A 25,489-nucleotide genomic window follows, 5' to 3' on the forward strand; every position below is an offset into this window, starting at 1 on the left:
GCTCTGGGCTGTGCCTTGCAGTTGCAGATGGGAGCAACCGAGCGCGCCATCATTAATCCGTGTGCACTTCGTTTCTGACGTTCTTGTGCAGTGCGGCAGCGATTCGAAGTACGGTTACCCCAGCCCGGGAAAAGCCACATAGTTGGCAAGCCTTCAAATCTTCAACACAATCCTCAAGGACTAACCCGTGGGTCTCGGCGCATAAGCTATGTGGGGAAAAAAGAAGCACAACACGCACATATCCGTCCAATACGATGAAAAGAAACAACGCAATCAACTGGCACGGAATACGACGTCCTTCCTGAGCCTCGTCTGGAATACGTCTCAACATCTCAGACATGATCATTAATAGAACTTGCATCTCAGCGCTGCGCTCCGGCAAGATGGTCGGTCTGAAGCTGACAACAGCAATTAATAATAGCCACGAACTATTGTTCATGGCGAGCAATAACATGATGGCTGCCGCTGCAACCACTCGCAAGTTCAGATGGTCATTTTCGGAACGCTAGGGCCGACGGGCAATTGATTTCACCTCATCTTTTCCAATGTTTCAGCATCACGGACAAAGACGACGCCTTTTTGCCACAACTACTTCATCGGCAGTTTGGGCTTGCTTGATTCAAGCATTTGTCAATGTGTCATCCTCTTTACCCAGTCGAATTGACTCCTCGGACCCTGCCGCCAGCATTCTGAAAAGGCGCACTCACGCAGCCACGTCTAATCGATGTCAGTGCCAACTCGGCCAGCCCGAGCACCAGACCGCTGCTTTGGCAGTCGGTGTTCCCCAGGCCAAGTTGTCAGACATCAAAAGCGCAATAGCACTGCTCTAGCAACACGACACATGTATGTCTCAAACATTTTATCAGATGCCAGTACTCGAACAATCTTACGTTTCTCTGGCCAGTGAACGGCTTTCTTGATCCACTGCTGTGTCTTGCTCCGTCTCAAACTCCCAAACCCCTGGAAACGCTCAGACGCCCACCTGGTAAAGCTTGATCTCCTTTGGGAATTCTGCTGTCCCTGGGGTCACCCAACTTTCGCATTCAGTCACAGGCGCTTCCTTCATAAATACACTTGACTGTTATTGAAGCGGCCAATTACTTGAGTTAGTTTACTGACGTGGTTATTGATTAACGCAAACATTTCAAAAATGCAACCAAATGACTAGTTCGCCCTCTAGAACTTGAATCAGGCCGTCTCAACTAGCAAATTACGGGTGAGGGCAAGCCGATTGATCCGTGACTAAGATCGCATACGGATGGAAGAAGAGCCTATCGCCAGTTGGCCACGCGATTCACCGCCCCCCCGCGGGGGGGGGGGGGGGGGGGGGGGGGGAAGAGCGGAGCACGAGCGCGGACAGAAACAGCGAAGGATAAAGGGAGGAGGTGGTGGGGGGGGGGCGGGGGGGGGGGGGGGGGGGGGGGGGGGGGGGGGGGGGGGGGGGGGGGGGGGGGGGGCTGCTTCAACTAATGACGCTGACCGAAGGTAAGTGCCGTCAAATCCGGACACACCAACTTATCCCCGCCGTTGATGACGGCGACAAAAACGGCTTGGCTCCCGTTCGTTGACCATAACGTTCCCAGTCTTCGGCTGCAGAGTACCTGGATTATCACCGACTTTATCTTGCCTTCGCACCTCCATCAAAAATCAAACGCATGAGGTATGGTGGCCTTCTCGCTGGAAATGTCCGAGTACCAAATCGCAGCCAAACGCCCGCTCTGTGAGTTGGCCAAGGAAAACATTTGCCTCTGCCATGGTTCTCTAGAACATCATTCCGCCCACATTTGTGAGGGAAATAAAATCTTCAGAGGGCTCGAAAGCTGGGAGGCTGGCACGCCGGGCAGTTGTTCAGAGAGGTCATGGAATGTAACCGGGATCATGCCATCATAGTCTTCACTGCAAATCAGCGTTGACCAATCTCTGTCGGACCTGGTCGGACCTGGTCGGACCTGGGGTGTTGCAAGCGGATCAGTAGATGCCCCTCACCGTCGGAGGGAGATTCATCGGATTGCCCTTCGCACCGGCAACAACCACACCACAACCCCAGGCTTCCGGGTCTCGCGGATTTCGAGGTTCGACTCCGGTGCCTGCCGGAGCCGCACATCTACATAGTATGTACGTCTTCGGGAGACATCTGACCATATCTTCCCCTTCCCGCTTTTTTGTTTGGCGCCAACGAAAACACTAAGCAATTCCTTCGCCCAAGCCCTGGTTGCGAATCGGCGGCACCGCCTGTGTTGTAGCGTGACTATCGTGATGTCAGGCCATTAGTCTCGCGGGGGCCAGATGCTTATCTTTGCTGCGCAAGAACGAAGACCTTTCCTGTCAAGTTCACTCTTGATTTGACTTTTCCCCCGGAACCGGGCAACGGCTGGCGCAGGGCTGTGCGAACGCGCCATGGAACGTGTAAAGAAGACTTGGCATTCCAAATCATTATCTACGCCTCCAATATCACCTATGTCGACCCGCAACCACTACCTAATATCGGCATCCAACATATTTGGTGTCTTTGTGCCTACCACGCCAACCTACCTTCAATCGTTGCCCTCGTCTTGAGATGCCCCAGTCTGCTTCCGTATTGAAGGACTCGTATCGTGGACAACCGGTCAGCGGGCCATGCGTGGATCAGGTGGGGGGAACCAACCGCGCCCGAAACATAAGATACAGATCCCCAACGGAAGAGAGTCTGAAAGTCGAAAAGTCCTGTTTCCGCGAATCATGAAAAGACTCGCGCTCACTATTGGATCGCCAGCAGTCAATGAGATCATTTCTATGGAGTCGAACAGGCTTCTCTATCATCCGAGCCCGGCCCCCTCCTCATCTGCTCCACCCTGTTCTGGTGGTGTCGATCTTCTGCGCCGCGCCATCCGGGGGGAGTCTGGACTTTTTTGTCTTCCCTTTTTCCCCCCCGCCTACGAGCTTACTGTCAAGTGTCGACTTGTTAGCCCGCTGGCGATAACGGCGGCGCGGCTGACACACCACGGCAGCACGGCAATGAGGAAAGCCGTCTTTGATGGGCTTGCAACTAAAGCCAGCCTGTCAGACGCTTCACTCCGCTCCCGCCAATCTGCTCGAGGGTGTCACTATTGAGGTCTCATCCAGCAATTCAAATTTCTCCCCAAGACGACTGTGGCGAGGGCCCAGGAGCTTTCCAAGCATTCCAGACTCCCACGCCCGTCGTGATGCGGGATACTTGCAATGGCTGACGCAGTAGCAACCGGGGGAGGGGTAAAAATCCTCCCATATCGTTGCACGTGTAGAGTCGATGGCATCAACCCTCCTCCCCCCCGGCTGCCTCAGCCAAGAGGGGCTGGGTATTTGGCGACGCAAACTAAACCCCGAATTCCGTGACGCGGCCTGCCGTTACTAGACCCTTGGTGGACGGGGCTTCTCCTCACTTTCAACCCCGGGCTCAGCTGCAGCCAAAGTCGCGGGGTTCTCTGCGCGATATTTGCTCCGATTTGAGACGATCTCGGGGCGGAGGGTATCCGTAATCATGTAAGGTAAAGTACGGAGAGAGGCAGGGCTGCAAAGTGAGAAAACTCCGCTTTACAGTTACGTGGGGGCTACATGCGCCAATCATCCAGAAACGGGCAACATCAAGGTGCACATTTTGGGCGCAAGAGAATAATACCTATGACCTTGAGAAGCAATTTATTGTTCAATGCCATCTTTCCCCTTGACCGTTGGAACTGCCACAGGAACTTGAAGGCTGAGGTCCAGGTAGTGCAATGTGGCTGATCTACTGTTTCAAGTGCGACCACTGAGCTTTTCCCCCGTATTTCTTTAACTCGAAGAAGCTTAATAAATTGTTGGTTTTTCTTCCCAATAAATGATACTATGTAACGCCCGAGCTCACGATGTGCAGCGAACCTTCACGTCTCGCGTGCCCTTGGCCCACGGCTGTCCTGAGTCAAGTTCTGCCCATGGTGGCCTGAGGTTGACGACTTGAACAACCAAGGAACTATATCTTCGGCGACGTCCGGCCTCGGCACGGACGACGGCCGACCGGAAGACGGCTCATCCGAGGATTTCACCGTTCCGGGGGATCGGTAGGAAAGCACCGGGGCGTCGATATCTCTTCCCAAAGCCCTTTTTGCTAGGTTCTAAGTTTCGACGAGTGAAGAGAGCACATTGCAGGGTGGACCACCTCGCCGTGCCTTTGCTGCATGACGTCCCAATGTTCCATTGACGCAGTGTCTGTTGAATCCGAGGATGACAACTGCGGCAGGTCTCTCCGCGCCTGCCCAGTCCACGTGCAAGTGAACGAAGCCGACATATTTCCTTGACTGCGGTGTTTGACGATGGTGAAGATCACTGGTGATGAGGGCACACGACGCTCAGGCCGGTTACGGCCGATTCCCGGCCAAGCAGGACGTTTGAGTTTGCGCCGGGTGTCCTCTTCTTTACATTGAAATTTCTGTTCAAGTGTATCCGGCAAGTTGCCGATACCATAGGAAGCTTGATAAGTCATTCATCATCTCATTATCTGACCTAACGACTCGGTGTTACTGTCTACGGCTCTCTACCTGGCGGATACTGATAGTCCCGTCGAACGGTTTCAATATCAGTGCATTGAAATCCTGGGAAATCAGATTATAAAATGAGAGTCCATGGTGAGATTTTGGCCGGGTCTCTAAATTCATCAGCTTCCTTCGCATCCTCTGGTATCAAGCAAATATCACAACCTCCTCTGCCGGATCGCCGGAGAACCCGGCATCTGTGATTGGACTATTGAACTTCCCTTCCCCGGACCCGGCGTCGAGGGGGCCGGGGCAGCGGTCTCTCTTTACGCGGACGGCAAAAGAGAAGAGCATTTCGTTGGTATGAATTTCTGGTCCTTCAGTTGCGGGTCAGCGCTGAGGATCGCGGCTCGTACACGCTATCTCGGCCAAGCAATAGAATATCTCTCGGCATAGCGAATTGGCCGCTTCGTAAAATATATTTTTTTTGGCTTCTGCTTTTCTTGGGGGTCAAGGCGGAAACAAAGCTCACCCCAAGTTATCGGGAAGACAAAACGCCTTGAGGTTTCCCGAGGTGGTGAACTCCGGCTCTGTCAACTTTGCCGTCATTGATAATGACATCTGTCATCAGCACCCGTGGGCTTTGCCGCAATCGATCAAGCGGGGGGCCCCGACCCGCAGGCCTGGGTAGATTTGCGACGTATGAAGGGTCCTTGTATCACGGAGCATTAGGGCGGCCTAACTGTCAAAGCCGAAGGGATTACCTATCAAGCCACGGCCTATGTGGCAAACTGGTTTCTAAGGATTGATGGAGATAATCCAAGAGGCAGTGGCATTGCAGAAACAGGCTAGGTTTTTGGGCGGCTGGATCTGGTCTTTGCCTCCTTATCTAGTCCATAGGAGAACGAGAGTGACTATGCGTAGAACACATTGGATCTACGCCGTTCAGATTTCACTCGAATCAAGACATTCTCGTCACTGTCAGGAGTCCAGTGAGATGGGGCCCAGGGGAGTCGTGAGCTGTCACACATCGCGGAACAGCACAACGAATGATACGCGTAGAGAAAGTCAATTGGCGGGAGTTCGGATTCAGTGTGGCTTGCAGGTCCTGCACTGAGGCATTTGCCTGCCACCCCGTGGATAAGTAAAAGCCTTGTTTGGCCCGTTTGGGTTGGTCCCTCCGCACAAAACGGGCTGCCCTGCATGTCGCTGAAATCCAGCCAGTCGCCCAGGTGAGCTGGACAGGTTCGCGCCGGCTGAGTCTCCAAAAAGTCTGCTTGCGTTCCGACAACTCGGCTCAGGCGTGTGAGGTGGCCTCCGCACGTTGGACGGGCTGGGCGGCCCCACCAAGGTGCAGGACAGGCGGGCTTCTCGCAGCGAATCCCTACCTGCCTAAGGTAGTGTGTGAATGGCAGCCACCTTGCGGATCGAAGTTTCCCGCATCCATAATACTGGATATCGAAGGTTCACTGCAGAATCATCCACCGCCTATTTCTCAAAAAACCCCGCCTTCCAAACACAGCCTTTCCGCCCGGCGCCCACGGAAGAGAAGGAAACACTGCAGCTGGGGTCGAATCTACTTTTTTTTTTTTTCCCATCCCCGTTTCCACGCGACCTCCCTACGGCTAAATTACCACGGCAAACCCTAGCCATGCCTCCCACGAAGCTCCCGGAGTCCGGCAACCCGCTGTAAGTCTAAGTCTATTCCTCTATTGATCTACAAAAGGTCCAGCCTACACGGCATCCTCCGTGGATACCCAAATCCGCTTATCCCCCTCATTATCTTATCTCACTCACGCCTCGCTCTCTCTTCCACCGCTGTTCATCCACAAGGTACCTCCATACCGGCCTGGGCTTTGAGAGGGGCTGCAGTCATCTCGAAGTGGTGGCGGTGGCTGAGCACCCGGCGTCCACACCCTTCTCAAAGCTCCTCGGCTTCTTGGCTTCTTGAGAGTAGGATAGAGGGGTGTCAACACTTGCGATGTAGACGGGAAAATGGGAGATGGCCGCAACCCACTACCCCCCGAGCTTGTTCCACTAGTCTTCACCGTCTTGATCAACTTATACGGCGAGGAAGCTAACGCGGAGTCTGCGTCAATAGGGTCTTTTTCGATATTACGCTTGGCGGTATGTATTGGCCATTCGCCATCGGCTCAACTCTTCCCTCATGTCTTGGCCGGGTGCTTCGGGTAATGGGCCCATGCTCGAGGACTGGTCCGTCGCCCTGGTCCCTTGAAGTCTTGGGACCGTGAAGCTATTCGCAGACCTCATGCACGTGTGCATATGCCGAGATAGACGGACCACTTCAAGGTTTCGCCTTACATCCCGGGCACTCTCGCCCACAGGCGAGCCAGGTTGCCATCGCCAACATGAGTCCATGGCCTTGAAAGTGCCCCCCAGGGCCACATAGAGACTGCCGTTCACGAACAGTCATTGTGGCTCAGCAAACCCAGCTTCGAGGCTCTGGTAGCTACTTTGGCTCCTCGGTGTGGCTATGCTCTCTCGGTCTGCAATTCAGTCTGCGCTTCTATCTGGCCCCTTCCGAAAGCCCCTGAGTCTGGAAGCACCCTTTGCTGTCCAGTCTTGACAATACCGTTTCTGACCTTTCTTTGAAATTGCGCAGGTGAGCCGCTCGGCCGCGTCACATTCGAGCTCTTCAAGGATGTCGTGCCCAAGACGGCCGAGAACTTCCGCCAGTTCTGCACCGGCGAGTCCAAGGATGCCCGGGGTCGTCCGCAGGGTTACAAGGCCTCCAAGTTCCACCGTATTGTGAGTTCTACCTACCCCCATCGGCAAACCTGACCCATCCAGGACTAAGAACTGAAGAAGATCGCGGTTGAGACACTTGAAGACGGGACACGGCTGACGACGATGCCGTACAGATCCAAGGCTTCATGTGCCAGGGCGGTGACTTCCTGAATGGCGACGGCACCGGCTCGGTGTGCATTTACGGCACCTCCAAGTTTGCCGATGAGAACTTCAACCTGAAGCACGACCAGCCCGGTCTGCTCTCCATGGCCGTACGTCAACCTCAAAAATACTTGATAATCAAAATGACTCGGCTAATATGCCATCGTTCCCATCTTACAGAACGCCGGACCCAACACAAACGGCTCCCAATTCTTCATCACGACCGTCCCGACCCCCTTCTTGGACAACAAGCACGTCGTCTTTGGCAAGGTCGTCGACGGTATGGACGTTGTCAAGATGATGGAGGCCACCAAGACAGGGTACCGCGGTAAAGACCAGCCGAACCAGGACGTGGTTATCGCGCAGTGCGGTGAGATGTAGGGCTGGCCTTTGTAGCTCGGATTATGTTCCACCCGAGGGGGATGAGCAAAGACATATTGTTTAAACGTTCTCGATGCCGCCTTGCGAGGCTGGAGCATGAATGCACTTGTTCTGATTCCTGATATATTGAGTCTGGGACTGAGAATGAGCTTCCGAACTCGGAGCGGAGAAGTTGGTGATGGCATCTGGCTCGCTTCTTGGGCTCGCATAGTCATGTAGTATATCGAGTTGGTCTAGCTCAAGGCATACAAAATCCGCAGTAAATGAGAGATGTCTCGTGTCGTGAATACTTGGACTCGTACCCCAAGCCGTTAAACCATCCTAGGTCACCATTGATGGATCAATCACCTAGCTGTCTTAATTTCCAAGGAAGAAGAAGACCACCACTTTCAGTGACTCTGGATACTCTGCGATGACGGCCCAAAGATCATTCAGCACAAATCTTGCCCGGCCCGTCGTCGCTGGCTGTTAATAAAAACCACATTTGGTTGACGCCTCGTTGGACATCTGGATGCTCGAAATCGAAGGCAAGCCAATCGTCGCCTTGAGCGACCAATGAGCACGTCTTGGGGAGAACAGGGGAGGAGGGAAGACTGCGTGAGGTGTAACGATTATTGGCGTGGTCGATCAACCATATACAGGAGCAATCATATAAACCTCATGGGAAGCGTGGGGGGTGCTTAATCTAGCCGATGGATCTTGACTTTACCGTCGTCTTGAAACAACACATATCATCTTTTTCTCACAGAACTTCGCTGATCAGTCACAATGCAGGTGCATGGGAAGGTGCAGACTTTTTGCGTTACTTCCATATCCATCAAGCTCTAGCTAGATTGCTTGTGATATGGGCGCCTGAGGACTTTCGTGCTACACTTTCTATCTGCCTTGGGTATCGAGAGATTCCACGACCATTAGAGTGCTAGACTGGGAGGGAAGCACTCGACGGTGCTTCACTCAAAAACCCAGACCTCTCACATAGCCATTGTGATCCCTGGCATTCTCCTATAATGACTAAATATCAAAAGGTCTAAAAAGCAAAAGAGTTCACCCCCCGGTGGGGGCTACATCTCTGGTGCACTTGCTGGGAATCGAACTCGAACTCGTAGCCTGTCGTCGAGTAGGCTGTTGGCGTAGGACCTTGAACCCCTCCACCACGACACAGTTTGACCTGACCCCCCGACCTAGAGGGGCGCCTCCTGTGCTGGTGACAGGATTGGAGTTGACGGGGCCTATAGAGCCTTTGGTCGTAGTAGAAAAGTATCGGATGAAGGTTTGGTATACGGGTGGGCGAATCTGGGAAGGTGCATGGGAAGGTGCGGTGGGTGGCTGACCCGGTAACCGTTGAGGTTCTTGTCCAGCCTCGTCCATGGCTCAGTGGGAAAGCGGACCCAGTCAGGTCTCGTCGATTAGGTTTTCCTCTGCCAGAGCACTTATAATATTCTACACCCAACGGTTAATCGTCTGGAAGATTCTTGGGACAACTATGTTATTGTTTGTGCTTGATTTCCAACTGGAGGTGTGGGACAGGGCACCCGCATCAAACACCGAGCTACACCATCTTCCTATTTACAAGAGACATTTCATATTGATATTCTACAACTGAAAGCACAGCTAACTCACACTGGTCCCTGATATTGAACATGCCCTAGTTGATGTAAGTGACTGGTACACAGATGGGATGCGTGTGCCGAACAGCATCCAGGTAAGTCAAAGGGGTCATATAAGTCCAGATGACTGCTGCGTCAAGGGTCAAGACGTGTCACATGTGAGTCACCAAAGAAGAAGTGCCGAGAAGAAATGTGTGAACTGGCTTCCATAGTACTACCACCCTCCAGGCGAGCCCTATAGCCTCTGCGTTCCATAACCATTTGATGTTTTTGCCTCCCTCAATCATCCATTCCGTAACCTCATCCCGTCATTCCATCTCATGTCTCTGTGGTGCAGCGTCAAGCCGCCCAGACAAAAGGGAGACCAAGAATCCGAATGTCGAAATGAGTAGAAAGCTGTTGTGCGGGCGAGAACTTGAAAAAAGCGTGATACATTGGGAGCCTTTCCTCCCATATACCCATGGGGGAGACTTGAATAATCTTGAGAGACAAACCCTCCCATTTGACAAAGAAATTTCCTCAACATATGAGGCAACGAAAGAAAAAAGAAGTTGGTATCATCCTTTATCCTCCAACGCCGACCGGAAATGCCATTCCGTTTATATGCCTTGGTGGTCAAGAAAGAAGAAAAGAAAAAGAAAACCTGCCCGTATGTTCACCTGGGGCGATGCTTGAAAATCCGAAATGTCGACCGTGATACTCCTGTTCATGACCCTTTGTCCAATTCCGTGACCGTGGATGCCGGAAACTCGAAGAGAACGTGATGCCTGTAACTGAATGTACTTATGTATGTACTGTATGACTTTGGCGATACCGAAAAAAGAGCCCAAACTCCAAGAGAGTGGTAGTGCAATGCCGGGTATTGTTGATGAATAGCAATGAATGAGAAGGAAAGAAATCATCGAGCCAGAAAAGGTTGAACCATGTTGTGCACAATCGAGCAGATGATGCGTGCCCCTTATAGTGCCTTCGTGACGTGGACTCCCAATTGCTTAGTTGCGCTGGCCGAAGTTCCAAGAGTCTCTACCTCTGATGTGACGGCCCTGAAGGAATGGGGTGACGCTAGCTTCAGCAGCCTGTTGACCTCCGGTGGGAGTCGGGGTGGGAGGCAACTGAGCAGGGACGGTGACGGTGAGAATTGAGTAAAGGGTCATAGCAGGAGCCGTGACGACGAGAACATGAGCGTTGTTGGTGTCGCTGGCGGCTCCAGCTGGGGCAGTGGGAGTCGGAGTGTGAGTGGCAACCGGAGCGCTGCTCTGAGTACCGTTGTTGGGGGCCGAGTTGTTGGGGGCGGCCTGGCCATTGACGCTGACCTGGAAGGCATTGGCGAGCTGGTCCTTGATGGCATTGTAGTTGAAGTCTTGCTTCTCAGGGAAGGTGAACGTAGACAGATCGTTGGTAGACTTGCTGGAGCTCGAGGAAGCCTTGGCGCCGGCTACAAGCTTCTCACCCTGGATCTTGATGGAGCTGCAGCTGGAGTAGACCTCAGCGTGCACGACATCCTCAGAGGTGACAGCGCGCTTGTCCTCAGTGAAGCCAGCGGGGAAGTCGGCGAACTGGCCATCGCTGGACTTGGCAATGGCATCCGGCTTGAGAGTCGGCCAGGACCAGACCCAGTAGATGGAGTAGTCGGAGTTCTGGGCCAGGTCCTCGGGGAGTTGGATGGCTGTCTGGCACCAAATATTCACGCCCATGGGCTGAATAGCCTCGTGCGGGAACTTGGCCTGACGCTCCTTGGAAATGGGATGGTCATTGGCCTGGTGGCACTGACCATCGTCAAAGTTGCGAGTAGCCAAGAGACGACCAGTGCCATCGCCACCCTTGCCGTCGGCAGTCCACTGGCGATGAACATCGAAGAGGCTGGCGTCCACCTTGGGCTGGGTGGTGCCATAGACGAAGACAGTGCCACGATTGAGGGGCTTGTCTCCAGGCGCGCTGGGAATAGTGACGTGACCGTTCTCCTGGTAGCGAAGGGAGACGAAGTCGCCAGGAGCAGCGGTCAAGGCTGGGAAGCCTTTGGCCTGGGTGCCAAGAGTCTGCTTCTCGCACAAATTGAAGCCCATATCCGGCATACGCATAGTGTAGGCATTGTCGTTGAAGTTGCCCTCGCGACCAGCCCATCCAGAAGAGAAGCCATCGGGACCAACGAGAGTACCGTTGGCAGCGACGCGGTTGAGCTGCTCAACCCAGGTGTGAGACTCGACCAACGGGACACCGATGATTGCAGCAACAACCATGGCGAACGAGTTTGGGCGAACCATGGTGAATGCTTGAGGGATGAATGTGTAGAGAAGGGTGTGGGTATTATTATGAATGGGAATTTCAAGTGATGAAGCTTTTGATGCTCACAGAGCGTAATAGAGGTGAAGAATTTGATGGAGTCGTGACGATTCTGAAGGGAAAGTGAGGAAAGTGAAGAGTGGTAACGGATTTGAAGAAATCAGAAAAGGATTGAATGTGTATCTGGGTGGGAAAGATGAGTTAGGGTTTACGTTTGTGAGCTGGAGGAAGGAGGCAAACAAACCTGGTCGGGTTGGGTTATCTTGTGGCAGGAAGGAGCGCGGGTTTTCGAGTCTTCCAGAAGAGTCGAAATTTCCAGTGTTATGTTTGATGTGTATGTGTGTATGAGTTTGTGTAGTGTGAAATTCCTGAGATTGACAGTTGGGCAGCCTCTAGGGTATTTTATGAGCGTGGGCTCTCCGTGAGGCAGGTGTAATCTGTTGACTGGCGTGGCTGGACTGAACGAGACCAAGAAGTTTGTTTGTTTACACACGTAAATTTTTTATTCACATTTAAGACGTCCAGCGCAGTCAGATACCAGCTGAGTCAAGAATAGAAGGCGAAAGAAAAGTAGAGTAACGGAGCCTTGTTGTGCTGTTACATATGGCGATGGTTGAGGTCAAAGATTAATATCTCGGGCAAAGTGGGGCGTCGGTATAAGGTGCGAGGTGGTTGAAAGGCGAGGCAAGAGCGAACAGTCGACTCGGTCCGGGAGGAAGGTACAATAAACGGATAAAGGAAGGTGCCTGCCTGCCTCAAGCGCATACAACGACAGCCACGGAAATTAAGGTGGTCTTAAAAATGGGCCTCAAGGGAAGAAGGGACACAATGCGATTGTTTCCACTTTCTTTTGTGAATCCCGTGGGATTAGCGAGGCCAGGAAGAAGGGCTTTTGGTGGATGAGGGGGTGAGGTGAAAACCATAAGACCATTTTGGGATGCGAGGCCGGGTTGGTTTAATATCACGTCTGTCTATCGTTCCCCCCTCCCCCCCTCCAGGCGGTTATGGAGCACGTCTGCCGCCTCAACCTGGATATCCCTACACGCATCTAGACTCACATTTTTCCTTCTAGCTGCTTAACCCGTGGAGGAGGGTCGAGATCGACGCAGGATGGGTACCCGAATGACAGGCAAACACCCATGCGGCGCATCGTGGGAATTGCGATCCAAAACGACAACGGTGAAGGACGGGATGGGCACTCGGACAGGGGGAATTTTGGACATCTGGCCAAAGAGCGAGCAATATCGGTCGTGTGCCGGGGGACCGGTCATAGGGTCGGACGCGGCTGGGCATGGGACGAAGAAGAGCGCATGTTTCTGATGCGAGGTGTTGGTCGCCAGTCAAGCACGATGCGCCTAAGGAGCCAAGGTTGATGTTTGAAAAGCAAAAGCGGAGGTTGAGGTGGACATCTTGGCGCGCAGGGCCCAAGGTTGAAGGTATGGCATCCGCACCAAGGTCGGGGAGACGTGTGGGCACTTGACGGGAGATGGTCCGCGCTACCTTACCTTACGCTGCGTGCGGGTGGGGCGCAACAGTAGGACCAGGGCCATATGTACCAATCGGCGCCGGTCTCCCTCTGTAAGGTACCGACCCTTCGTGGGGTTGCACCGATCTTGGGTTGCCTTACGCGCCACGGTCCCTGTGCCCAGGGATGGGCAGCGAACGCCGAAACATGTATCTCTCCAGGCCAAGACGTATGGCCGAGAGACTTTGACCCCCATGCTTCACAGCAAAATCTGGAACAAGGGGCTCGCACTCCTCTCGCAGAGTCCAGAAGGCCCTGCGAGTCGCGATGCACCTCATCCAGTCAATCAGGTCCATGCGGCCCATGCCCGAATTAAGCGAGCTCCAGACCCAAGGGTCCACCACCACTTTGACTGGCAGCCAGCACCTCTGCACCTTGCGGCGCCTACCAAAATTGGCACCTGTCCACGACTTGACTTGCCTGGGCTGCTTCTGGCCCTCTCAGTGCTCGTTCCACCTTCAACGCGCCGGGCGCCATTCCCGTTGACCATTTCCCTCTTTCCTTGCTTATTTCGCGTGTCACCGTAAGATCGACTCAGCCTCTTTTCTCCTTTCCCATTTGGCCTTGCCGCGCCGCCGGACACAAGGGCCTGGTAACCTACTCGATTGGCCACCGTTGGCGCAGACTGCCGCGAAACCATCGACGAAAATGGATCCAGGAATGCAACAAGCAAGGAAGTGAACAGAAAGCCAAGTTCCCACTACGGTCTACCGTCCAGTCAACTGACTAGTGTTCCATGGCAGTTTGCTTGATGCCAAAGAAATTCTCAATGGGAGCCTTGCGCCAAGCATCCCGGTCTCCTTTGCCGCGGACGGAGTCGCGAATATACAAGATTCCAACCTACCTTGGAGCACCGACCTACTCCAAAATCCCACATCAGGGATCTTAATGAGCAATAGCAATAGCCAACAGCCGCATACACAACACCCCGGTCGTTACCTTTCATTGCAGACGGACCGAAATCCATGCAAGCGCAATGGACCGCCCGTCTACGGACGTCAGGGAAGCACAAGCTTGGACGTCTGGACGGCGTCTAGAAGAGCGAAATGCAACTCGACTCGGAACACGGTCCAGCGGCCCCTACTTAGCACACGATGAACAGAGAATGCCGAGCCAGGCTGTCATTCTTATTCTTTCGCTCCATTTTCCCTGTTCGTCGTTTTGCTTGCCACATCTCTTTGCCATGGTAACCAGTGTTCAGAGACACCATCACAGCAAAGCAAGACCAACAGCAAGCAAGGTTGATGGGTGAAAGAGGGTGCGAAGTAAGTGAACCCTGGGTGCGAAGTAAGTGCTCTTCAGGATATTCCCGGTTCTGCTCACTCGTCCGCTTAGACCACTCCATCTCACTTATCGGGAGATTGTCACCTACGCCTCTGGGTTCAATGCTCCAGAGCCTTCAAGCTGCAAGCCACACCCCAGCACATCTACAATTGGATCCTCCTCGCTGGTGGGAATTCACAAACTACCTTGTCTCATCGTCTGTGCGCATCCCGGTCTTTCTTTTTCATGCTCCACCGCTAGCAGCCCGCCCCGGGCGCGAGATCTTGGCGAATGGCTTCAGTCCAGTCCAATCGTGGCTGAGGCTCAACTTGACAGCGCTTGCTCTATCGCCAAGATCCTTCGTCACGCGATCAATGGATTTCACGACTCCAAGTCCTATCCCAAAGATAGGGTCTTAAAGAAGAAAGTTTTGAGAGAAATCACCCGAGTTCCCAACCCCCCTATTTCCCAACTTTGGCCACCGTTCGGGGTATTACACAAGTCGGTCACCAAGTTTCAGACACGCAGCGTTTCATCCGCGGCTGCCGTCCACGTTGTTCAGACCACGCACCCGCAAACCCTCGTCCGTCCCAACCTAGGAAAAGAAGGACCCCTGCGAACATCCTCGGCTCTTTTCCCACTGATCGTCTCATCTGTGACACTTTCTGGGAGCGCTCACATTTTGCACGATGCGATAGGTAGGTCTCCGCGTGCACAACTCCACTCGCTGCTCCTGCTCGGCAATCTAGTTCTGTTGCTTCGAATGAAATATGCAACTCTCATGTCCCACTCGCTAGTGAGTCCTCCTCGCGAGGGCAATGGTGAGAAGCTATTAGCGCAATGTCCGGGCGGCACGGGTGACGAGGGCAATGACAGCGTTGACGACGACGGCGATGGCGACGCCTACGACTTCGAATCCACACCAGAGCTCCGTCGAGTTGCGACAAGATGCAAAGCAAAGAAACGGAGGAACCACAATTTGGCAGCGTCTCACAAAACATAAGCCTTGGCACCAGATGATCATCTGATCTTTTAAGCTTCCATCACCTCAAACGCTGATGAAAAAAAGACGAAGCCCACTACAGGTAGCCTCCGAATGCGGACACAGGCAGGCAGGCCACTTTTGAGCGTTTCATCTCATCACTCCAGCGAAGCTCTCTGAGCCACTCGCTCGTCCCAACCCGATGTTTGCGGGCATGAAGGATGACAGGAGAAACAAGACGTCTCTTGTCGGACCAATGTAACCGTGACGTGGAAACCGAAGCAGTTTTTGTTTTTCCTTATTCAAAAGAGATTACAAGTATTGCGCAATACCAAACTCAGTAATAACAGAACAACAGAAGCATTGGTATCAAAGGTGCTGTTTCTTTCTAATACATCAGAACATATTTTTTAACCCCTATCCCAATTAAGAGACCTTTCTGAGCGTTTCACACATGAGTCGGCCGTCAGTCATCCATCCCACCAAGTCAACAAAAACTCCGCAAAGTACACCTCATTTTTTTTTCTCCCTTACTCAGATGCCGCTGCATGTGGATTGCTCCTCCATCGATTTACACACACAAGCAGGGTACATCTCCGGGAGAGCGCTGCATTCCTTTCCGTCTGTACAGCCCGGCCGAGTGAAGTTTCACTCCCAAGTCCGGTGTCCGTGACCAGCCTCGTCCATCACAGCTGCCGGCGCTCGATGGTGCACCAGCTTCTGGATCGATGCAGGGTAGTTCTCCCTGTTCTCCATGTCGAGACTGTTGGAGCGCGCTCTCTTCCTGTTACCCGTCAACGACTTGAGCGGGGTGAGTTGATCCAACGAGGGTAGCCCGCGCTGTTGGTCAACTGGCGACCATCCAGATCTGCCGTCTGTGCCGGCCACGGCAGCGACTGCCGAGACGGCCTGGGCCCACGGCTGCTGGTTCCATGTGTGATGATCCTTGCTCTCGGCCCAGAGGTTGGAGTTGGCCGCTGCGCTGCGCTGGTTTTCGTTCTGCCACTGCTGCGTCTTTGGGTCAGACGCCTCGCTCCAGCCGTTCCATTGATGGAGGTTGTGGAAGGACGAAGTCGCCGTATCCCAATCGGAGATACCCTCGACCTCCCCCTCATCGTAAACGCCGACGGGTACGCTTGAAACCTGGATGCCCGCGGTCGCCGACAGGTACGGGTCGGCAGGAGCAGACCCCATATCGGCGACAAGTGTGCTCTGGTTGTCCATGGAGCTAGTGCAGGCTGCCGCGGTAAACAGGTCAAGTTGTTGGTGGTGCTGTCCGCTGGCCAGCTCGTGGCTACCATCGTAGCTGCTTGCGTACGACGAGTGGATGGAGGTTGGCGGAGGCGTTGCGAGCCCGTGTGAAAAGTTGTCCATGAGTCCAAGTGTTCCGGTGGATGCCAAACTCGGCAATTGGCCAGGCATGGTGACCGACTCCCAAGCGTGGCTGAGGTTGTCGTTCATGACGGCAGCGAGATGGTGCGAGTAGGGAGGTGTCGGTGCCATGAGCATGTCCCGGCTCGGGCCAGACGCCGGGTTGACGCATACGTTCTGCTGATGTGCCGAGGAAACGGGGTCCAGAGCCGTAAGGAAGCGCCAGGTCGTGCCGGGAGGGTTGAAAACACGCTTTGAGCGGCTACCCCGTCGGGATGAAGAGCTCTGGTCCTCGGCGTCCTCTTCGGCCGGCTTTCTGCCCTTCTGCGGCGCCGGCTTCTCAAAGATGGGGTTCCACTTGTCGTCAAAGGCGTGGATTGTTCGGAACTTCCAGAGAATGATGCCGCGGCGCACCCAGTTTCGCCGGTCAGAATTGTCTGGCGGGGCAGACCAGAGCTCCTGGAACATGCCAACCTGCTGAATCAGTTCCGCAGTGGTACGCTCGGCTTCGAGGGCGGCGTCTTCAGCAGCCTTGGTTCTCTCTTCATCGTCCTCGATCTTGGACTTGTTGTCGACAGGCTCGAGGTAGCCGGCGCACGTGCTGAGAATGCTGGCCCACTCGGCCGCCGGGAAGGGCACGCGGACGTCCTGTCTGGGACGGCTGCGGCAGTCGCATTCAAACTTGCTCTCCTGGCATCCGGGTCGATGAGTGTACTGCACGCCAACTTCGCTCGTTTGCTCGATGATGCAGGGCTCGTTCTCGGCTCGGCGAAGCTCTTCGGGCCGCGCCAACTTGGTAACGCACTTCCATCGATGGTTCTGAAGCGCAGGCTGGGAAATGCTCAGCTCAACGAAGCCGTTCAGCTCGGATCCGGCGGGGAAGTTGCTGCGGGGATGGATCTCCAGTGTGACTGTCATCTCCAAGATGTCAAGCCATTTGTTTTCTTGGATGGCGTGCTCGAGTGACTTGTGCAGGGGAGGGAACTTGGCTTCCCATTCTTGGGACATCTCCGTGACAGCAGCGGATTCCTTTTGTGCGAGTTCCCGGTTGTATTCATGCAAGAGGACACTGCCGTTGAGGCCTCTTGATAGACCGTCTTCCTTGTGCATGTTCTTCTCCAAGTGCGGGTAGTAGTCGGGATCAAGAGGCTTGCCGTTTTGGTCATAGGCGTCTCCATTCTCTTCCATCCTTACGTTGGACGAAGCGACGAAGATCCAGGCAGTCTTGGGCCTCATGACAACGAGGGAGTCCATGGCAAGAATCTGGGCAAAGTACTCGTAGTTGGGACGCACGTCCGGAAGACGACCCTCGGCGAGAGCGACCAGGACTGGGTTGTCCTTGAAGGAAGCAATCTCCATGTTGTCCTTGAGACGGGCCTCGCTTTTATCGGGGTCCTTGACGAAAAAGAAGTGGTCTGAGGCATGTAAGCTCGAGTCTTAATAGCATAACAAAAGCCAGACTTACAGCAACGGTGCTTCTCAAACATCTTCTTGACCACTTGAATGTGGCTAGATACTTGCTTCCTCTTTCTCTCCTCTGCCTTCTGTCCAGGCTGCAAGCTGCAGCAGTACGCAATCCACAGGTACTCGCTGATGAGCATGTTACGCCCAAACTGCTTGCCCTGCATGCTATACTTCTTTCTTCCCATGTGCGGGATGATGAGCAGTGCTAGACACAATTTTAGAAGGGGACTTCATACTGCCACAGTCAAGGAAGCTTACAGTCGAGGAAGGCATCTTCCAATACGCGAGGCCAGATCTGCTTCTCATTGGGGTCCTTCTGGTCCTGCTTGTCCCGGTAGGGCCGGAACTCAGGGGCATAGTAGATGGGGTTGATGTCATGCCGTGCCCTTCTTGCCATGTGGAGAGCATCTGGCCTTCTCAGGCTACTGCTGCTCCTATAGGTAGACCCAGCCTGAGATGGGACGATGGGTGGAGTGGGTATGCTCGTCAAGCTCGGAGAGAAGAGCCCAAGAGGGCTGTTACGACACGACGATGCGAGATTTCCCAAGTGGGAGCCGGTAGACTGGGCATTGCCCGCCGACTCTCTCAGCGGCTGACGTACCGTTGGCGTACATCGTCTGCTATCGTAGCTGTAGACTGGGGAAGGGGAATAGCGTTGAGAGGGAAGCACAGGGCGCGGGTGCTCCATCATCTGGTCTGCTTCTCTGGAAGCAATATCTTTTTTCTTTCTTCTGGAGATACTCCTTTTCGGAGGACTGGTATGAGACTGGTTGATGCGTCGACCTTGGTCCGTTCTTCCTCTTTTCCCCACGGGAGAAAGTGAACTCAACTGGATTGTAAAAGGATTCCTTGACAAGCACGGAACCCCTAAGTGAAAGAATGGAGGGTAGTTGGGAGGCAAAAGACGTAGGTGAAAGGAATGACTCTTCAGGAATTCCGTGACGGGGCGGGCATGGGTTTTGTTGCTAAGTGAAGGAGTGGAAAAGGGCGCTTGTTCTCCGTGTGATATGCTCCGGGGTCAAGATTCCTCGTGGGATGTCCTCGGGAGAAGGACTCAAGGATGGGAGAGGAATGATGGCGAAGCGAGTGCAAAGATGGTGTTTTCCGATTAAGACAAACAGCAAAGTTAAATGAGCGTGGGTTTGAATTCCGCAGCTCGAGGGACTGTGTTGAAAAGGCGGGCGAGCCACACGTTCTTTTCCTATGCTTGGGTGTTTGGATCAAGCAAAGAAAAGTAAAGATGTTGGAAGATGGAGAGAAGGCTTGGAGAAATTGAGAGGAATGGGACTGGCATGGGACGTACGTCAATATAAGTTCCTGAAGCCAGGAACACCCGCTCCAAGGTCTGAAAAGACAGGAGGCGAGGGAAGGAACGATATCTTTCGGCAGACACACCCTCAACACCGTAGCTTACCGGCGATGGACGGGACTGACAGAGCAGGAGAGAGCTTTTTCCTTCGGTCTCGTTTGGCACCCCGGGTTCCAGATCGACGGCCAACACACGCCCCCCCTCTTAGCCCGCTGCTTCATCGTCCTCCCCGTCCATTCCCCGGGTATGCCTGTGGAGTCCTCCTAGTCTTGGGGCCCTGGCCTCCTCGGGACAGACAGTAGATACAGAACATGTGCCTACGAGCCCCGCTCAAGGCTCCAGACTTTCCCGACTGCGAACTAGACCCTCTCAGCGGGGTGAAGGGCAGATCTCACTTTGGACGGTGCTGCTCGGCACTACTGGAGCGGGAATGTGGTCTGGGTGAAGGAAGGGATGGCGGGCCAGAGTGAGAGGGAAGTAACTCTGAGCACGAGACGGAGAGGGGACGTAGAGAGGTGCAGACAGGAAGCTCCGGCAGACTAGGTCGGATCGAGGCTCCGAGAGGAGCTAGCTAGGGTGAGGGAAGCAGAGCGAAAGAGAGTGGAGGACGTTGTTGAGCCGTATGGGAGGAAGGACAGGGCTGGAGGCGTGCCTGTTAGAGGAGGATAAGGGAGGAGAGTGATTCTATTGGCAGGTCCGGCGACGTTGTATGACACGAGTATTGACTGACATGACTTGACAGCTCGGAGCATCGCGAGGTTAGCCGTAGCTAAGCTAGGAAGTATCGGAGAGCCAGTCTGGTCATTATGGGACCCGTTAAGTTTTCCCTCTCGCCCCACAGCTACCAAGCGTATTTGTGTGCATATGATCGTCCATCCGTTCGACAAGGGCCATATCCACATGGCAAATCATGGGAAACTAACGAAGCTGGAGGGGTGGACACATTGAGGGCGCTGGCATGCAAGGGGGCTGGACCAAGGAACGTTGGCTTTCATGGGGGCCAACTTGGGATGAACTAGGTAGAGACCACGGTTCTGGATCTGCACGTCCCACGCGTACCGACCCATCCAGCATCAGCACCACCACCGTCACTCATTCAGACCTGTCCAATTGAGAGTTATCTTCCTCTTTCTAGAGGCAAGGCTGGAAGAAGGTGGGATGGATAGGCAGACTTTTCTTCGGTTTCCATCCTGGCTGCCAACTAAGGGTCTCCCCTCCTTTACGGCAAAGCATTCCTAGCACCGAGGCAAAATAGCAACGAGTACCTAAGAAAGACAAAACAAGAGGATAAAGTTAGAAACAGAGGACAAAAAAAGGGAATAGTGCACAGTGAGGTTGGTATGTTGCCAAATGAGAAAGAGACAAAAACACCGAGTAAAGGGGAGAGACGTGCATTCCTGCTGTGCGGGTCAAGGAGGCGAAGAGGGGGAGACGAGTACGCAGCTCGAGGCAGGACAGGCAGAAGGAGGCAAATAACAGACGAAAAGGGCGTTTGGGTGTGCGAGGCTTCTGTTCACCTCTGCTTTCCCCGGCGTGTTTCCTCTTCCCCTCCCTTCCCTTCTGCGTCGCGGGATGAAGATGGTTCTCTCGCGTAGGAAGCTATTGCCATTCGATGTTCTGGTGCACGGGGCAAGGTCCCAAATAGCAGACTGTAGTCGAGTTGCAGTTCCGCCCTCTGCAGGACCCCACCGTTTGACAAAACAAACTCCTTCGTTCCCGTCGTGGGCTTGATATGGGGAAAGGTGCCCCAATAGCGGGACGGGTTATTTTTTGCAGGAGGTGCTCTGTTCGGGGGAAAATTGATCAGAAGGGTGACAAGGGGTGAGCAGGGGCTCAAATCGTGGGGCCAGGGATGGGCGAGACAGATATGCGTACAGAATTACAGATTTGGACAGCCACTGAAGTTAAAGAAAGTAACTACCAAAGGGCAGCACGGTGTGGAGATACCTGAGCCGAACATCCTGTTCATATGTTGGCAGTATTATTGTCACTTTGAGGGGCAGACGAGAATGACGCGACGATAGTGCACTTGGTCAGGGAAATGTTGTGAGATGATGGTGCCATAACAGCGACACGAATTGGATCCGTTTCATTCATCTCTGTCTCTTGGGACTGCTGATGTTGGTCTTCCTCCATTCGCTCACATATCCATCTCGTCGGCATTGTCGCCTCCGATGGTGACCCTTTTCCTGTTCTGGCCCATGAGCTGCGAGAGAGCGACCTTGTTGACCTGACCACCGATCTTGCGCTGCATCTTGGCAATCTCCTCTTCCGCATCGACCGCCTCGGCCTCGGCGTAGTCGAGAACCAACTTGCGGCCCAGCAAATGGGTGTCTCGCAACGCGTTGAGAGCGTTTTCCGCCTCTCGGGGTGTGACAAACTCCGCAAAGGCGAAACCCCTTGTCGAGTTGCCAAATTTTTTGGGCAGGCGCACCGCCCTTAGTTGGCCGTAGGTACTGAAAAGGGTGCGAATGTCCTTCTTGGTCGCTTCGAAGGGCAAGTTCTTGATGACGATCTTGGTCCGCTGCCCCGCTGCCTTGCGGGCCTTGTCCTCCCGGCGACGCTCCTCTGCCGCGTCTTGACCCTTGTGCGAAGCCTTGACTGCGAGGGTGTGGCTTTCCAGCACAAACCCATCCATGGACGTGAGGGCCGCCTGCGCTTGTTCCTTTGTCTTGAAGACGACGAAGCCAAATCCCATGCTAAGTACTTGTCCAGGCTTCTTTGGATCCATCTTTGTCTTCACTCTGGCGGAGACGAAGCCGTCCAACGGTTTAAACGTCTCTGCCAGCTTCTCCGTCGTCGTGGAGAAGTTGAGGTTCCGGACAAACAGCGAGGTTGTTTCAATGCTGGTCTCGCCTTGGTCCTCCCGTCCCAGAAGCTCTGTGACACTCAGCTTCTGAACACCGGTGGGCCGATCCTCCTTGCCCTGCGTCATGTTTATTGAGGCATCATTCTTGAAAAGGTCCTTAGGGCCCTTCTCCAGAAACAGCACAGTGTCCTTGATACGCCTGTACGCCAGCTTAGCGAAGGCAGCCTTCGCATGTGTTGGCTGCGCAAATTCGACAATAGCAATGGTACCACTAGGTGGCATCAGCACCCTCAGGAGAGTGCCGTGTTCCTCAAACATGATTCTCAGCTCCTCCATCGTCGTCCCAAACGGGAAGTTTTTGACCAGAATAGTCGTGTCGCCCCGCTTTTGCGACTTGAGGGCATCGAAATCCACGCCGTTTGACGCAAAGTATGACTTGGTCTCTTGGATGATCGACGTCTCGGCGATGGCCTGCTTGACACCGGCATCTGCCGACGTGGGATCCAGCAGCTCCGATTTGGACACGCCCAGCCGGCTTGCCACGGAAGCATTGACTGCGTCTTGGCTCATGTACAGAGAATTCCAGTTGAATGTGCTAGAGGCGGCCTCGGCCTTCTTTCGGATCAGGTTCTGCTTTTTCAAGGGCAGCTTTGAGATTGCGAACTCGTCCAACCCAGCATCGCGCTTTCCCTCAGCGGGCAAGACGTGCAAAAGGCGCCCTTGGAAAGTCTGACCATCCGTTGACTGGAATGCAGCGACAGCTGACTCGGCACTCGTGAACTGGACCATGGCGAAGCCCTTGCTTGCACCTCCAGCAGCGACTGGCAGATGTACCTAGCGGGAAATTAGCAACCTAAGTCATCCTTGATGTTCATATGAAGAGCTGAGAAGGCAATCATTTTTCAGAAAGTCGAAGCATCTACTAAAATACCGATCCAAGGTTCGCATCAACCATCATTTGATGTAAGCTGTCCCTATCTGGATTCATCACATGATTGTGTTGCACGAAGTGGCGTGAGACGGATATGAAAAGCTATTTGCTTACCTCTTGCAGCTCTCCGAACTGTTCAAAGTGTGCCCGTAAGTCCTCTTCTTTGGCACTAAAGGGTAGGTTTCGCACGAACAGTCTAGAGTTTCGCTTGATGGTGGCAAGAGCGACATCTTCCTCGGCCTCCTGAGGAACCGGAAGGTCTTGAGCTCCAGCTCCATTATCAGTCTCGGCTTTGGGCTTTTCGGCCGCCGGCTGCTTTTGCTGCTCCGCGGGAGAAGTTCCGACTGTCTCTCCACTGTCTTGCTGGATTGGAGGTCGGGGCACCTCCCCGTCATCGACTAAATCTAGTAGTCGATTTGTCCTCGAACGAAGCCAATCATCGTCTGTGGCGGCAGCGTTGGTTGGAACAGGCAGGGTCTGGTCCTGAGGCATAACTTCCGTCGGCTCAGAGACTGGGTCAGCATCGGGCATCGCCTCGTCCTTTTCCGGCAAAGGCTCTCCACGACCGTCTCCCTGTGGTGCCTCCCTCATCTGCCGTTTCTCAGGCCGAGATGGGATGGCCTCATACTCATCGTCACTCTCATCGTCTTGGATCAGCTTCTTCTGCTCCTTTACAGCGACTGAGGTCATGACATCTGACATCTCGTTTGCAGAGCTTTGACTGGTGCCCATGACCTGCAAGAACTCGCGGAGCTTGGGATCCGACTCATCCAGGTCCTCTCGCTTTCGCTTCTTCTTCGCATCCTTCTCATTACTAGCGAGGGGAGGAGCGGCGGATGCTGACGGTCTTGCCACAGACACCTGGCCGCTAGCCCCATTCGTCTTTGCAGGGGCAGGATCTGCAATCTGGAGAAGTAACATAAGTATATGGAGCTCGGTTTGTTTACATGGTGATGGTATCAACATACCGGTCTTGCAAGCTCGACATTGATCCTTGACATGCGGATGTACGATCTGTTGAAGTACTTGACTGCTTTAGCAGCAACCTCGGCAGTCTTAAATCCAACATAGCCAATTCTTCTTTGAGGAATGACTTTGACGTCCGTGACTTCGCGACCTCCAGCAGAAAAGTGCTGTCGGAAGTCCGCGTCGGTGATTTTGGGCGGAAGGCCTCTCACGAAGATGCGAGAAGTCTCCATTGTGGTATCGGCGGCAGCAGCAGCCATTGTGTAAAGGGGTATCTCAGAAAACAAAACAAAAGGTTCCTGCAGTAGTGAAAAGGAAAGATTATGAGCTCAACTGCTCCGGGATTGTGGTGGCTATAAAAGCAGAGACATGCTGTCGTGTGGTAGATAGAGGAAGGCGGGAGAAGGGTTTGAATGTATTGTAGACGGAAAAGGGACTTGCCTTGAAGTTTTTTTTTTCTTCCACCCCGTTGTTATCGCTATCATCATGTGACCTTCCGCCCCGCCTGGTCAACGCTAGCGCAGACTACTTAGGCACCTTACGAGTTGCAGCGGTAGCCGTTTCCACCCCGGAAGGAAGACTATGGCCCGTGCGTTCAAGACAACCCAACTCGATCGAATGGACCCTTTCCCGTCACGGTCACTTTGTTAGGCTTGCACCAAACACGCGACAAACACTCTTTGAAGAACCTCGTAGACCAAGCTAATTCCTCGGTCTCGGCGTTTTGATGTTAGTCAACAACTCAACGCTCTTTTTCGAACCACTGACTGTCTTGTTAGAACCTCTCTCCCCATAAGTGAGTTTCTCCAAATAGACGAAGGCGCAGCAGCGAACGACACGCTGGAAAAGGGGCTTGCGAGCTCTGCCGCGCAAACCGAACGAATCAGCTGGACCGAGGCTGACGACAATGACGCAAAACGCAGAGATTTTTACAGCACCGCAGCAGAACACAATGGCTGATGCTAAGAGCACTTCGCCCGCTCCGCGCGAGAAGCTGGAAGGTATGTTGCGACAACGGAGAGGTTTGCAGCGGTGGAGGACAGGACGAGGACAATATGAGGACAAGGCTGACGCAAGCGAAATACAGCCCAGGTCAAGAGCGCCGACATGGTGAGGGCCGGCGGCGGATCGATCAACTCCAACTCATGAACTAATTGTGTCCAGACAGAGGATATGCAGCAAGAGTCCATCGAAGTCGGTATGTAACGTCATCCCTCGGAACCCCCCC

General features: G+C 53.8%; 7 protein-coding genes across 7 annotated transcripts; 4 read left to right on the forward strand and 3 right to left on the reverse strand.

Annotated features, from left to right (window-relative positions):
* Positions 1 to 724: 724 nt before the first annotated feature.
* On the forward strand, positions 725 to 907 carry CORC01_11999 (uncharacterized protein; the record flags this gene model as incomplete). Its single annotated transcript, XM_022623621.1, has 1 exon — positions 725 to 907. One exon carries the CDS (start codon positions 725 to 727, stop codon positions 905 to 907), a length of 183 nt encoding a protein of 60 aa, XP_022469886.1.
* A 5,207-nt stretch (positions 908 to 6,114) lies between these two features.
* CORC01_12000 (cyclophilin type peptidyl-prolyl cis-trans isomerase/CLD) lies at positions 6,115 to 7,754 on the forward strand (the record flags this gene model as incomplete). The annotated part of the gene is made up of 5 exons (XM_022623622.1): positions 6,115 to 6,152; positions 6,565 to 6,590; positions 7,087 to 7,232; positions 7,346 to 7,483; positions 7,554 to 7,754. The coding sequence occupies 5 exons, from the start codon at positions 6,115 to 6,117 to the stop codon at positions 7,752 to 7,754; spliced, it is 549 nt and encodes a 182-aa protein (XP_022469887.1).
* Positions 7,755 to 10,353: 2,599 nt separating this feature from the next.
* Positions 10,354 to 11,622, reverse strand: CORC01_12001 (uncharacterized protein; the record flags this gene model as incomplete). Its single annotated transcript, XM_022623623.1, has 1 exon — positions 10,354 to 11,622. The coding sequence occupies one exon, from the start codon at positions 11,620 to 11,622 to the stop codon at positions 10,354 to 10,356; it is 1,269 nt and encodes a 422-aa protein (XP_022469888.1).
* A 2,929-nt stretch (positions 11,623 to 14,551) lies between these two features.
* On the forward strand, positions 14,552 to 14,848 carry CORC01_12002 (uncharacterized protein; the record flags this gene model as incomplete). Its single annotated transcript, XM_022623624.1, has 2 exons — positions 14,552 to 14,650; positions 14,684 to 14,848. The coding sequence occupies 2 exons, from the start codon at positions 14,552 to 14,554 to the stop codon at positions 14,846 to 14,848; spliced, it is 264 nt and encodes an 87-aa protein (XP_022469889.1).
* Positions 14,849 to 15,192: 344 nt separating this feature from the next.
* On the forward strand, positions 15,193 to 15,432 carry CORC01_12003 (uncharacterized protein; the record flags this gene model as incomplete). The annotated part of the gene is made up of 1 exon (XM_022623625.1): positions 15,193 to 15,432. The coding sequence occupies one exon, from the start codon at positions 15,193 to 15,195 to the stop codon at positions 15,430 to 15,432; it is 240 nt and encodes a 79-aa protein (XP_022469890.1).
* Positions 15,433 to 16,059: 627 nt separating this feature from the next.
* On the reverse strand, positions 16,060 to 18,937 carry CORC01_12004 (uncharacterized protein; the record flags this gene model as incomplete). Its single annotated transcript, XM_022623626.1, has 3 exons — positions 16,060 to 18,197; positions 18,248 to 18,451; positions 18,505 to 18,937. 3 exons carry the CDS (start codon positions 18,935 to 18,937, stop codon positions 16,060 to 16,062), a joined length of 2,775 nt encoding a protein of 924 aa, XP_022469891.1.
* A 2,758-nt stretch (positions 18,938 to 21,695) lies between these two features.
* Positions 21,696 to 24,521, reverse strand: CORC01_12005 (RNA recognition domain-containing protein; the record flags this gene model as incomplete). The annotated part of the gene is made up of 3 exons (XM_022623627.1): positions 21,696 to 23,198; positions 23,410 to 24,201; positions 24,264 to 24,521. 3 exons carry the CDS (start codon positions 24,519 to 24,521, stop codon positions 21,696 to 21,698), a joined length of 2,553 nt encoding a protein of 850 aa, XP_022469892.1.
* Positions 24,522 to 25,489: the final 968 nt, after the last annotated feature.

Source organism: Colletotrichum orchidophilum (assembly GCF_001831195.1).
Source record: "Colletotrichum orchidophilum strain IMI 309357 chromosome Unknown Scaffold_139.1, whole genome shotgun sequence".
NCBI lineage: Eukaryota > Fungi > Ascomycota > Sordariomycetes > Glomerellales > Glomerellaceae > Colletotrichum > Colletotrichum orchidophilum.